The 13,137-nt window shown below is 43.4% G+C and overlaps 2 protein-coding genes across 13 annotated transcripts in view; one reads left to right on the top strand and one right to left on the bottom strand.

The window, feature by feature from the left end:
* Positions 1–2,358: 2,358 nt before the first annotated feature.
* Positions 2,359–5,196, top strand: insm1b (insulinoma-associated 1b). Its single transcript, XM_039785625.1, has one exon. It carries the CDS (start codon positions 2,655–2,657, stop codon positions 4,122–4,124), a length of 1,470 nt encoding a protein of 489 aa, XP_039641559.1. The 5' UTR covers positions 2,359–2,654; the 3' UTR covers positions 4,125–5,196.
* Positions 5,197–6,273: 1,077 nt separating this feature from the next.
* ralgapa2 (Ral GTPase activating protein catalytic subunit alpha 2) overlaps positions 6,274–13,137 on the bottom strand; it is a 118,216-nt gene continuing 111,352 nt past the window's right edge. For 3 of the 12 annotated variants that reach the window (XM_039785612.1, XM_039785619.1, XM_039785616.1), the window contains 2 exons: positions 12,841–12,900; positions 8,595–9,819 (listed from right to left, as the gene is read on the bottom strand). In XM_039785612.1, the coding sequence (XP_039641546.1) occupies positions 9,662–9,819; positions 12,841–12,900 (218 nt within the window). In that variant the 3' untranslated portion in view covers positions 8,595–9,661. Of the gene's footprint in view, positions 6,374–8,594; positions 12,901–13,137 lie in introns of those variants that run through there. The other 9 variants (XM_039785613.1, XM_039785621.1, XM_039785618.1 and 6 more) reach the window with 8 other exon arrangements.

Raw genomic sequence — 13,137 nt, 5'->3', positions numbered from 1 at the left:
CAAATGTAGGCCTGCTGTAAAGAAACATGATTTGACACCACATAAAAGCATTTAAAAGATGACTTATTTATATTTTCTACTTTAATTTATCATATAATCTAACTAATTCGATTTACAGCATGGCCTACAGGCAGGAGGAACATGAGAGCAACATTTTAAATCCTACAGCATGCCATAAGGTTTAGAGGCTGAAGTTGAGCCTGCATTAAAGCAGCTGCAGCTGTATGCTAATTAGGCGCCTAGCTTCCCGTCTTCCAGGGCAGCACGCGCCACTGATCAAACACGCGCATGCGTCCTTATAGCCAAGACAAGCCCACGCGCCCCACAGAAATTATCACTGGGGAAAGAGGAACTCGTTAAAATGCCATCAAAGCGCGAGTCCCAACAATGCACGACTAATAGATTTGCAGACTGAAAGAACAACAAGTAACAGAGCAGAGCGAGGCAAACACGAGACCCACTCAATAAAAAAGTTTGGAACATATTTATATTTTAGAGCAAAAATAAATGAGTAAAGGCGAGTCGGTGAAGCCACGGGAAACTATAACAAGATAAAAACGTAGCAACAGTACACACTTACAGGAGAATATGATTTTAGTAGCCTGGTTGACACCAAGACCCTTCTCGGTTGTAACTGAGACTTGCAGAGAAAAGCTCAAATTTGCCGGAAGTTCGTCAGGGTTTTCCCAGGCTATGATTTTAGATGACTACTTCAAAAATATGTTTAAACTTAGTCACTTAATTAAAACATTGAACCGTTTCTATCTAGTTATATATTTAGAACGATTTAAAACTTTTTTTTTTAAACTTCAAAACATCTTTTTTTTTTTTAAACTTCAAAACATCTTCTTTTTTTTTTTTACTTTAAACTTTTTTTTTCTTCTAGTTTTAACAAGCGTGTCATTTAACCCATTCAACCTAAATAACGGCGTGCTTTCGGGCAGGTGAGAAGACACCGGCACACAGAGGCCTATTGAGAAAAAAAAGGCGCAGGCCTGCGGCTCAGCTCCGATTGTGTAATTATTTGACTTGGTCATACTGCAGCTTTATGCAAATGAGGGGAACAATGTACGACGATGGAGATTAATTCCTCCCTGGTCTGCCGACTGAAAGGAAAAAGAATGTACTCTCTGCCAAGTGGCGCACTGCAGCCTACATTTCGCTGTTGTAAAGTGAAAAAAAAAGATAGATCCACAATATATGAGGTATGCACAGAAACCATAGGGGAGATGAAGAAGAAAATAAGGCACATGTATTTGTCGGGAAAAAAAGTTGTCTTTGTTAGGGAGACAGGAGGCTGCACATAATAGGCCTACAACAGTGTTATTGTAACAGAGTGTTTTAAGAACCACGCATTATATTAACTTGTTTAACTATTGGATTCGATGCGAACTTAAATCTTGAACTTTAGGATATACGCTTCTTTTAGCAGAATAAGACAACCAATCAACAATTAACATTCTGAAAACACTTATTTGTACAAAAAACCTTCTCCACTGTATCCAGCAACAACAGCAGCTTCAGTTTAGCGTTTGGATATCTGTGCAGCATTTTTGTAGCACAAGCCTCGACTGCGGCCTTCTTTTGTCAGGAGCACTGATTCCGCCCAGCACGCGTCTAGCTGTGGGCCAGATTGGCCGTGAGTCCCGTTTCACAGTTAAGAGGTCAATTTGCCTTTCAAACGAAAAAAGAGAAAGAAAAAAAAAAACAGGGATATCCAAGCACGGGCAGACGTGGCTATTGTGCACAAAGACCAGAGGGCTTACTTATTACTTATGTATGCAGCGAGATGTCTGATTTATATGTCGAGTTAAACTACCGAGACAGACACGTGCCCTAAAATAAAGAAACACTCCCTCTATAGTGCTTATTTAAGACATAATAAAATAAAGACTATAAATTCGGGCTTATTTGGTTTGTTGGAAAGCCTGCGTAATGTGCGCAAATGTCTTGCGTAAAAGAGGAGCATGTATAGAGAAAATAAACAACTGTAAACCGTGTGGAGTAAAAACAACTGGTCTTACAATTGTGTCTATTATGTGAATTGCCTCTTTGAGCAACATCACAGCAGAAATTGAAAGAAACACAGCTTTTGGTTTGTATTTAACCAAGTTTGTCTCATCCCCGTCTTAATTCTAAATTGCGATGATTGTGGCAGTGATGGACATTTCCTTTTGGCAGCTCCGGGGCCCCCAGAGGAGAGCCACAAAGCCGTGGCACGTGTGCATTTGTATAGGGGCCCATCAGACCGTAAAAAGAGGAGGGTCCTGGCGTGTGCCTCTGTCGGGGAGGGGCTGAGCGGACACATTAATGTAATAAACCGCCAGTACATCTGCTAAGCTATCTGCACATCCTCCAACGAAATCCACCAAACCCAGACTCTAAGCCCTCCCACAATCAAATCCACTGGGATCTTGGTTTCATCCGATTGGTCGGGGATGCTGCAACAGGGGGGGGCGAGAACAATAGCATCATTCCGGCATAAAAAGAGTGGAGCTATGCCTTGGAGACGAAAACATTTCAGCAACAGAAGAATCGATATACTGGGGAGATAAAGTCCCATAAGCTTCTAGTGTTGCCATATTTTTAACAAACCTGGATACTCGAGACTTCATCCGCCTCCCCAAAGTGCCTTTCCACTGTTACTCGCCAAGATGCCCAAAGGATTCCTGGTAAAAAGAAACAAGAAATCTGCACATGTTTCCTACAGGACTCGGTCAGACGAAGATGACCTCCAGGAGCCACACATCCCAGCTGCCTTGCCGAGTTATGTGGACCCCTCCCGGCCGATGTCCATGGCGTCCAGTCCGGACCGCGCCGCAGCATCGCCGGATTTCACAGCAGCTGACGCGCCGGTGCCAAGACTGGAGAAGCCGGTACAGTTCGGCAACCCAGAGGCGGTGTGCCAAGCCCTCTACAGCCCCACCCGGCCCATCAGCAAGGAGCACGACAGGGGATATTTTGAGCGAAGTTTCAATTTGGGCTCGCCTATTTCTGCCGAATCATTCCCGACACCTGCCTCCCTCTCCGGCCTGGACCACCTCCTGTACGCCCCGGTCGACCTGAAAATCGGCACCAGCAACAGCAGCCGCAGCGGCACCACCACCACCACCAGCAGCCTCCCGGGACCAAGCAATCGTGTCGCCACCAAAAGGCCCGCAGCTGACGGTACAGAGCGCAAATCTAAACCCGCCTCCAAGAAACCAAAAGCCATTAGAAAACTCAACTTTGAAGACGAGATGACGACTTCTCCCGTGCTTGGTCTCAAAATAAAAGAGGGGCCGGTGGAGATGAAGCCGAGGGCGCAGTCCTCCGGAGGAAACAAGCCTCTAGGAGAGTTTGTGTGTCAGCTGTGCAAGGAGGCGTATGCGGATCCCTTCTCTCTAGCTCAGCACAAGTGCTCCCGCATCGTCAGGGTCGAGTACCGGTGTCCTGAATGCGATAAGATGTTCAGCTGCCCAGCCAACCTCGCCTCTCATCGCCGCTGGCACAAACCCCGGACCACCGGGGCACCGGCGATGCCACCGGCACAGGGCATCAAACCTGAAATGGCCAAAATGCCACCGCTAGGTGTCAAGTCCGTCTCCGACGAAGCCAAAGACATGAGTGACAGAGACACCCCGAGTCCAGGTCTGTCCGAGTCGGGCTCTGAAGATGGCTCATATGACTGCCAGTATTGCGGGAAGAGGTTTAAGCGACAGGCATACCTAAGAAAACACATCATGGCACACCAGGCCTTGCAAAAGAAAGTGCTTGAGGAGCAGGGGTTTCAAACCGGCGACCGCCCGGCAGAGCAGGCTCCGGTCTTACCCGCCTCTTCCTCATCAGCATCATCATCATCATCATCATCATCATCCTCCTCAGAGGAAGCCTCAAACCAAAGCCCTCTCAACCTGAGCCCGGTGGACTGCCTGCTGTGCCCGGTGTGCGGGGAGAGTTTCACCAGCAGGGCCGGCCAGGAGAGACACCTGCGCCTCATGCACTCCTCCCAGATTTACCCGTGCAAATACTGCCCCGCCACTCTCTACAGCTCGCCGGGGCTCACCAGGCACATAAACAAGTGCCACCCCTCGGAGAACAGGCAGGTGATCCTGCTCCAAATGCCGGTGCGCCCCGCCTGCTAAAGACAACACCTAACTCGTGCCTTTGGGGGGAAAAATGAAAAAAATGACAAACAAAAAAGTCGCCCTAGGGTAAATAAAAAAAAAAAAAGGAAAAAAATGAAAGAGTTTGTGATGCTCACTGCCATAACTTTAGGCCAATGAAAGGCAGGGCGGTTTGATGTTTAAGTGGTGTTTAATGAGGTGTCTTTTCCATGCCAATCAGTGATTGTTGAATGCTTCTCTCTATATTTGAATTACATATAGGCCTATTTTGAGTTTTTCCTTTCTCAAATTAGTTTATCAAGAAAAAAAAAAAGAATACAAAGCGTTAGTTTACTGTTAAAGGGTATTTTTCTAGGACAGCACATGTGTTCAATGATAGCTTCTAGACCTAAGAAATGTCTTAAAATTCTCAGAAATCCTTTTCCCCATCAAAGCCTTTTGACTTTTCACCGACCGTGATGGCTCCATCACTGTAGCTTTACGCTAGTTTGTGAATGACAGAACTGATCAACTTTGTATTGGTGGGAAAAAGAGAGTGACTGAAGCATTCCCTGTTTAGTAGAACCACAAATGCCTTTAGTATACAGATAAGCCTAGTCCGGCATACAGTAGCCTATACATACACATCCAAATCCCGCTGTATAACTGCCTTAAAAAAGTCAACATAGACTGTTTAATTTTGAATGCTGGCACATATTTTATTATTATTATTATTATTATTGAAGATTGTTGCAATATTTTTCATCATATGTTTATTTATTTATTTATTCTAATTATTTTATGTAAGTTATTGTTGTGTTTGTTGTGATTTCTCCTGTGAATCGTTCTGGCAGTTTACATGTCGTATAGCCAAAATGTTTTTGTTTTTTTCTTCTTTTGGGTCCAATTCACGAGTTGTGATCATTGTCATGGCTCGGGTTTTAATCTTTAATCTCCACAGCTCTTGTAAAAAGAAAAAAAAACGTAAAGCTCTTACCTTAGATGCAATCTTTTTTAAGAAGTTATTTTTCTTAAATGTTGGCTTTTATAGCGCTTTGATTGTATGTGTACATCGTTGTTGTCTATCGAAATAAAAATATTTTCAAAAGGACAGCTACTCAAGGTGGTTATACTTGTTCAGATAGAGTGAAAAAAGTACACTACGGTAATTAACTTTATTCCTTAACGGAAATCCCCATATTTCTGAAAGAAGTTTATACTGACATTAATGATTTTAGTGAACTTATTTGAGTGTTTCTTTTTTAACTATACACTCGTTAATCTTCACTGTCCATGATGTGTGTTTCTCTTCTGGGAAGTATTTGGCTGACAACAAATCATTTCCATTAGGCTACATAAATGGCATGCCGAGATGACATGGAAATTAATACATGTAGAAAAGATTTACTTAGGCTATATATATATATATATATATATATATATATATATATATATATATATATATATATATATATATATATATATATGAAAAACCTTAAGATGTTGGAGAAACGCCTCTGATTTTTGTAATCTTATTTTTAGGACCCAAATTGAAACAATTCTCTATGCATAAAACTGTGCGTAAAAGATCTTTCAAAATTACTTTTAAACCAAAAAAAATAAATCTTTACAATTCACTTATGAGTTTAGTTTAAGTATTGTATGGATTATTAATTTCACATGAATTTATTTCATACAAAATGTAGATATTTCTTTAACCCTCGGCAGTTATGATCCTGCTTCTGTGGCCGATCAGGTGGTTTAAAGTTGACACCCAAAGTGGGGTCCCCAAGCCCTGCAGAGGTCACCAAGCTAGATAAATAATAGTATAATTAACTTCCTAAAAGTTTCATTCAAAAGCCTTTAACTTCTCATTTCTCCTCTGCTGCACCATGTCTCGGTCAGATCGGGTCACGCTCCAAAATGGTGCGAATCTGTTTAGTCGTCCTTAACAGGAAAAGGAACCTCAGGAGCCCCCCCCCTCCCCCACCCCCCTTTGCCAAACCTTTGCCTTCGATACCCCTTTATCAGACGGATTCGCAGTAAATCGTAGCTTTAGTGGCTCAATAGACGCCGTTTCGCTGCCACAGAGAAGCACTTTGGGCCTAATCATAAATCCCCTTTCTTAATACCATGTCAGTACATGACAGGAGGACAAAGAGGTGGTGGATGAAACTCACCTCTGGAGCAGTAAAACATCTGTCTGCTTTGGAAGACTCATGCAGCTCGATTTGTGCTGATTTAGGACACATGAGGGCTCAGTTGGCTTCATATCCGACCTCCAGAACCTGTAAAGCATTAAGACAGTTGTAGGCTAATTTAGCAAGCAGCTTCCAACTGTGTCACTTCAGACCTAGACACCTCACATCAGAGCATTATTATAGATGGTGTTGAGTTACTCACTCTGCTAACAGGATTAAAAAAATATCCCCCTTTTGATACTACAGAGTAAGTTGTTCTTGCTCATTTTACACCTGTCCAAGGCCAAAAAGAATTACGCAAACTTTTAATGAGTGTCAGTCCTTCTTAAGACATCAGCAACAATACATCAAGACATAGATATTTGATGATAGACTCCAGGCAGCATGTGTTACATATTAATCAATACAATCTGGTAATCACAGAGAATATCAGACTGGGACACCTAGACCCTGCCTGTTCTGTTGTAAACTATCTCAGAGTCAATGATTGAGGCAAACTACTCTGAGCCGGGTGAAAATGAGGTAACATTATGCTTCTTTCGCACCCTCTCTCTCACACACAGTTTTAGGGCTCCAATTACAGTCAAGTGCTTTTCTTGCGTCTTTATGTGACCCAGGCAAGGCACGGCACCCGTAGTTGTTGCAACCATTGCACCTGTACCTCCTGGTGAGGTTCCATTGTGCTGGCCTCCTCTAAGCAAGGCTGAGCAGCAGGGGAGACAGATGGGAGGAGGGTCAGGTTACCCCTGCTGCTGCTGCGAGCAAGGCTAGGCCAGGGTCAGAAAGCCCATGGTAACAGCACTATCATGTCAGCACACAAAGATAAAAACCCACACCCACTACTCCACAAAATCCAAGGTTACACAATTAGCTAATGTGTTGCCGAGAGGGAAAAAGGACAAAGATACTTAGAATTTCAAATTGATTTAATGAAATGTTTCAATTTTCACATTTCTAATAAAGATAGCAGGACTTCGGTCGTTAAAAACAGTTTGATATGTTGACAAGTAATGATGAAATCTTCAAGCTTTTTTTTTTTCCCCCTCTTTCTCTTATACAAAGATTATATTACAGGCATTAATATATTTATATTCAGAAGGCGCTCAAGCCCTCAAGTTTGACACAATGTACAAGGATTTCTAAAACAAGAAGAAAAGAAAAAACATACTAGGTATAACCACTAGCTCATTTTCTTTACGTGTATAAGACACACAATCCTTTTCTTGGACCAAACTAACATCACCAAAGGGGGAGCACAGACCCCTTTCAACAGACATCATCTAAAGCCTACAATCTTTAAGATCAGCATCCTGGGCGGTTCCTTCAAGTGGCTTTGAAGGAAAAATAAAAACCATAGAAGGTATCCAGGACTATATATAGATATACATTCTTCACACAAAAAAGGACACCAAAAATGGATGTTAATCCTTTTGCTGTTTGGATTGCCCATTTTCTGCACGGGGAATGAACAAACAAAAGGAGGAGACATGACAGGAGAACATGGGGGAAAGTAAGGCATAGTAGTGCAACAGATGGGGATAGTGTTGCAGCTTGGGTGGAGCCCTCTGAGGGTGTGAGTATATAGTGTGTGTGTGTGTGGGGAACACCTGGCTACCATGACAACCTCAAGCGGGCAGGTTGGAGAAGCGAGAGCGCCGGCCTGGCTGTAGTTCAGCTCTGGCATGCCACCTAAACCCAGAACTACCCGCCCCCCTTCCTGTGGCCTCAGGAGGTGACATCGGGAAAGGATCATTGGAAATAGGAGGAGTTGAGCCACTTGATTCCATTCCCAGATAAAAACAGAGCAGCAGACCACCTGTTATAAAGACTAAACGGAGAACCCCACAATTCCCAAATCCATCTGAGACAGTGACCTTTAGAGACACACAGGAGGAAAAAACTTTGTTTTAGACAGCTAACAAGGGGATGTGATGCAGGGTGTCAATGGTTTGTCACAGACTCTGAAGAGGAGAAACTAAAATCTGATTATGGGGAGTGGAGGTGGTGTTGGACAGCATCTTGGAGGATAGACATTACACAGGCACTGTCTGTGAGAAGCTCCCACGCACGCACGCCAGTGCATGTAGTTAAGATTCACCTGAGGCTCTGGCGGTACTTTTCCTCTAAACAGCACATGAATACATAACACAACAGCAAAATAACCCATCAAATAGTCCTTTCTATATACATCTAGGAAACAGACAAATACAATTTAAAGCAATTTACATCCATGAACAAAGAGAAACATTCAATGCTAGTTAAATCAATGACAGTGAGTGCAAAAAGAAAATGTTGCTCGGGAACATTGGAATGTCGATGTCTTTAACTTCACAGCATAGGGAAACTGATAGCAGAGGAAAGGGACAGAAGGAACTTATTCAATTACTGGGACATGAGCCTATGTTAACGACATCAGAAAACAATTACAAACGCAGTCCTTCCTCATTCCAGCAGAGTTGCATAAATCAAATCATGACACAATCCATCGGAATTCATTTAAAAATGAAAAGTGATAAAGAAAACTCAAAACAAATTTCCATTCAGCTAAAGTTAGAAAGACGTCATTGATTGTCCACTCTGGGTTCAAAACAATTAAAAAGCCTCTGACTGCACATACTGCAGGGACTCTGTGCCCAGGAAGTCTGAGTAGTAGTGCATTAGTACAAATCATTCTGGGGAGGTATTCCCCATGAATCAGTCTCTTTTTCAGTGTAAGGGAGATGGTCCATGAACATGGTCCAAACTGGTGCTAACGAGCAGGACAACGACATCATCCTGTCACCAACTGAAGTGGTTATCTTTGACACGGAAAGGTTGTGGCAGGTAGAGGTGGAGGTAAAAAAAGGCAGACACATTTATAAATGGATACCAATCTCTTGTGCAGTTTTAGCATGATGCCATTTACAGCTGTGTCATTCAGTGCTTTGTCACATTAAGTTTCGAAATAGATGATACAGAAACGGTGAAGCAGATCCATTCCGTACTATAGTAAGAACGTTTTTTTTCTAGTGCATCGAGACTGCATTAGAAAATGAGAATAAAAATGACATTTTAATCACAGGTTGCATTAAGACTTCTGAGTCAAGTCTTCCTACACTTCTGATTCTTAAGCTGAAACCACCAGGGTGAACATAAATAGCTCAGTCACAAGTCCATCTTGATTAGGCAGTTAAACACCACAACAAATGGAAATGTATCAATGAAATCAATGATTGCCACTTAAATAAAAAAATTGCAATATGCTCCAGTTGAATGTTTATATGACACAAAATAAAACACCAAAAAAAGAAAAACTCTTGCAGTCACGGCTGGGTGTGTGATGTTCTTCAAGAAAAGATTAAAGGCTGCACTTGGGGGGAGGAGGGGTTGAAGAGCTCAGTTGGAGGATTTGCTTATAGCGCTGGCTGATCGGCGGAGTTTTCCGGAAACTCGGTTCTTTGTGGCACGGGGCATTGTGGGAGAAACCTGGTCGACGTTGTCTGTCGTTCCTGCGGTGTTTCCGGCTTCGGTGCTCGCACTGCCGGTGAAGGAGCCTGGGAGAGAGATGGAGGGAGAGTGTGCGACAGAAAGAAAAAGAGACCAAGCCGGTCAGACATGGCAGTCAGGTTCATTGGGCTTTGTGTGATTGCTGTTTATTCCAGCATGCTTTGTCATGCACGTGGCTGCTCCCACAACCAAGATTACCCAGGATTTTCACCGACATTCACAACACTTACAATGCAAACTGTAAAAAAAGTGTTAAGATTTGAGTTTGTGCTACCCCTTAAGTCATTAGAATAAAGATGTGAGAAAGCAAATCAGAAATTACATGCCTTTTTCACATGCTGTGGAAAAGCAAAGGTTGTTTAAAGAGAAGCTGGCTTTTTTTTTTCAAATAGTTTTTCCAGATGCTTATGAGATATAAAAATGACAAGTAACCTTTGGAGCAACGGGCAAAATAAAAAACAGGTATTCAGTTCGCAGTGTGACAGCAGAATGCTTTGAATGAAAATAAAATTGCACATTATGGTTTTGTTGTGAACATGTGGAGCTTTGACATTTTCAAGTATTGTCCTTTTTCAAAAAAACTTCACATCCATGATTAGGGCATGGAAAACAGTAATAAGTCTTGAAGGTGGGAATGGAACAGTGTTGGGAACAATCACTTATTGTGAACGTCGCCCTGACTTCCTCAGCGTGCCCCTGACCAAACCCAGACTGCGGGCCCCCCACCCGCCTCAGCACCATGCTTGGAGTTTAAACAACTTTTCTGCTTTGTCGAGATGGCATCTGGTTGCCTATTTTCTTTCCTATCCTTTTATTTCCTGCCATTTTTCGGAGGCATCTCAAGTTGCAGCGGCTAAAAGGAATGGCAGATGGCTGGAGTAACAGACACTCAGCAGCACAGTGGACACCCGCAGCATCCAGGGCCGCAGCTCACTGGGAGAGGAGGGCTGGGCTATGGATGAAACATTGGGTGTGTGTATTGTGAAGGGCTAGAGGGGAGGCCAGGGGGGGTCCAAACTTGAATTCTCAAATCTGCATATGAATATTTAAAAAAAAAAGGGGATGGGCTTGGCTAAAAATGTGGGCTGGCCTGATGGACAGAACAAATCCTGCATTCCCGTATTCTTCTATTCATTCCTACAGTAAACACTTTGTTTTATAAACTAAACTCCAACTGCATGTGCTGTAAAGACATATGCTAGACAGGAGGAAGACAAACACCTATTACAGCTAATATACACAGACAATAGTTTGGTACAGTTCACCACCCACTCAACAGACTTCCCTTATCGTTTAGCAGCCATTAAAACATGCTGCACTAAACAGTCATCACTCCCACTGTGGCACTTAATGACTGGGGTTGCATCAGTTTCTAAATGGCGTTCTTCTCTGTATGGCCTTATGCAAGAATTAATTTTCATAGCAAGTTACTAAGTGAAAAAATAACCCAGATCCAGAAGAGGCTAATGTATCATTATTATCGTCATTATAACCCCAGCATTTCCGCTCCTTACTCAGCCCAATCTGCCTTACGGTAAGGTTAATTTCAGATGGAAAGAAGAAGGGAGAGACCGAGAGAGAAAGAAAACAAAGAGGTTCTTTAAATGGCCCTGCTATCCCATTGGTCCCCTCTGCAGCAGTTCAAACAAGGCTTTAGTTGACAAAGACGTCTTCCAGTGCGGCAGGTGTTAGTCTCAGAGTCGGCCCCAGGCAAACAGGCACACTCCAACAGGAGGAAATGAGGGGGGTGGAGGGATTGGGGAGAAAAAAATAGAAAAAAAGAAAAGTGTTTGCTGGGGGAAGAGATAAAGGCGTGCCACATGCAGAAGCGAGGGCCAGAAGTGTAGCCGTATTGTTCATGCTGCTACTTAGTCAGGTGCTAATTGTACCCACTGTGCATCACTTTCAATTACCAGCCAGGCCTAAACAGTAGGACACCCCCAAATAAACAGCCTGGTTTCTCTGTCCATTTCCCTTTGTCAGAGCACTCAAAGCTTGGTTAGTGCTGAATGGAAAAAAAGGAGGAGTGGGAACAGCCAGGATGAGTGATCGAGCGAAGGGTAGGTAGGCCGCTGGACGGAAACAAGCTTCTGGTCTGACTCGGGGCTTACCTTCGCCATATACAGTATTTGGACCTTTAAGATATTTTTAATCTAAAAAGGGAAAAACAGAGTAGAGTATCATGTGAGAGAGCAGTGGACACACACCATACCACACTGCAGCAGGACACAACACAACGCTGCTGAAAAGTCGGTGATTCAGACAGCGTGTGGCGTCGAGGTTAGTTGTCACTGATAGGTTTAAAAGTCAGACAAGGTAAATCGATTTGGGTGATGAGTTAATCAACAAGTGCCGGTTTTCTGAATATACCTTCAAGGCCATCATGTCTGATGGTACCTGATGCATTTGTCCAATTCACAGGTTTCAAAATCAAGACAATCTTGAAATCCAAAGCATGAATGGTGGGCAGTTCACATGGCAACAACAGAAACATGTACCACCAGTGTTACTATTAGAGAGGGTTAGGATGAGCGAGTAAAAGATGTGGGGGCACCTAAGAGGGTCATGGGAGCTTTTAAGTTCTTTCATTGACTTCATGTGCATTAATTTAGAAAAGGTTAAGAGGATGAAAACACACAACATAACACAACAATAAAAACTGAGCAAAGCAGTGCAGGTGTAACACACAACAAGACCAGAGCACTGTGGATAAAGTCTGTATGACAGTTGAACTAGCTCATGCAGGAAGCCATGATACTGGCCTGAAGTTGCTAAGTGAGAGTGAGGTTGCATTCAGGATCCTGGAGGACAAGGCTGTGGAGGATACTGACAAGCCAAACAGGTTGAAGAGATGACACAAGAGGGCTGAGGTTAAAAGCCTTACATGGGAACTGGTGAAACACTGCAGGAGTGCTTCATTTAGCAATTAACATGCAGAATATGTACTTGAATTTGAGCCCTACTTTGGTTGTACAAAAAGGGCTAAATCAAGCTAAATGAATGGATGGATGTTGGTGGGCTGTGGCTGGGCGTCATGCCTAGTGTGGAGGAAGCAGGCAGAGTCTTACAGTCCAGTTTGGCCCAGGGGTACTCCATGTCCCAAACCATCCCCGGCCAACGCCTGCACGCTGTCATGAAGCATGGATGACATGTTAGTGGCAGCAATGGGAGCCAGAGCAGGATGGACAGACACACAGAACCACAGACACACGGACACACACACACACACACACGGACACACACACACACACACACACACACACACACACACACACACACACACACACACACAGGAGGAGGGCGTAGCACATTTCAGAAGGGTGAGAATGAGGAGCAGTGTCAGCCAGCCATCAATGCTACATTGA

This window comes from Perca fluviatilis, chromosome 20 (assembly GCF_010015445.1).
Source record: "Perca fluviatilis chromosome 20, GENO_Pfluv_1.0, whole genome shotgun sequence".
NCBI lineage: Eukaryota > Metazoa > Chordata > Actinopteri > Perciformes > Percidae > Perca > Perca fluviatilis.
The sequence above is the reverse complement of the archived record's forward strand: the minus strand, read 5'-3'. Positions and strand labels throughout refer to the sequence as shown.

Excerpts from the sequence above, each read along its gene's own strand:
- insm1b (XM_039785625.1), top strand. The coding sequence starts at position 2,655 with ATGCCCAAAGGATTCCTGGTAAAAAGAAACAAGAAATCTGCACATGTT.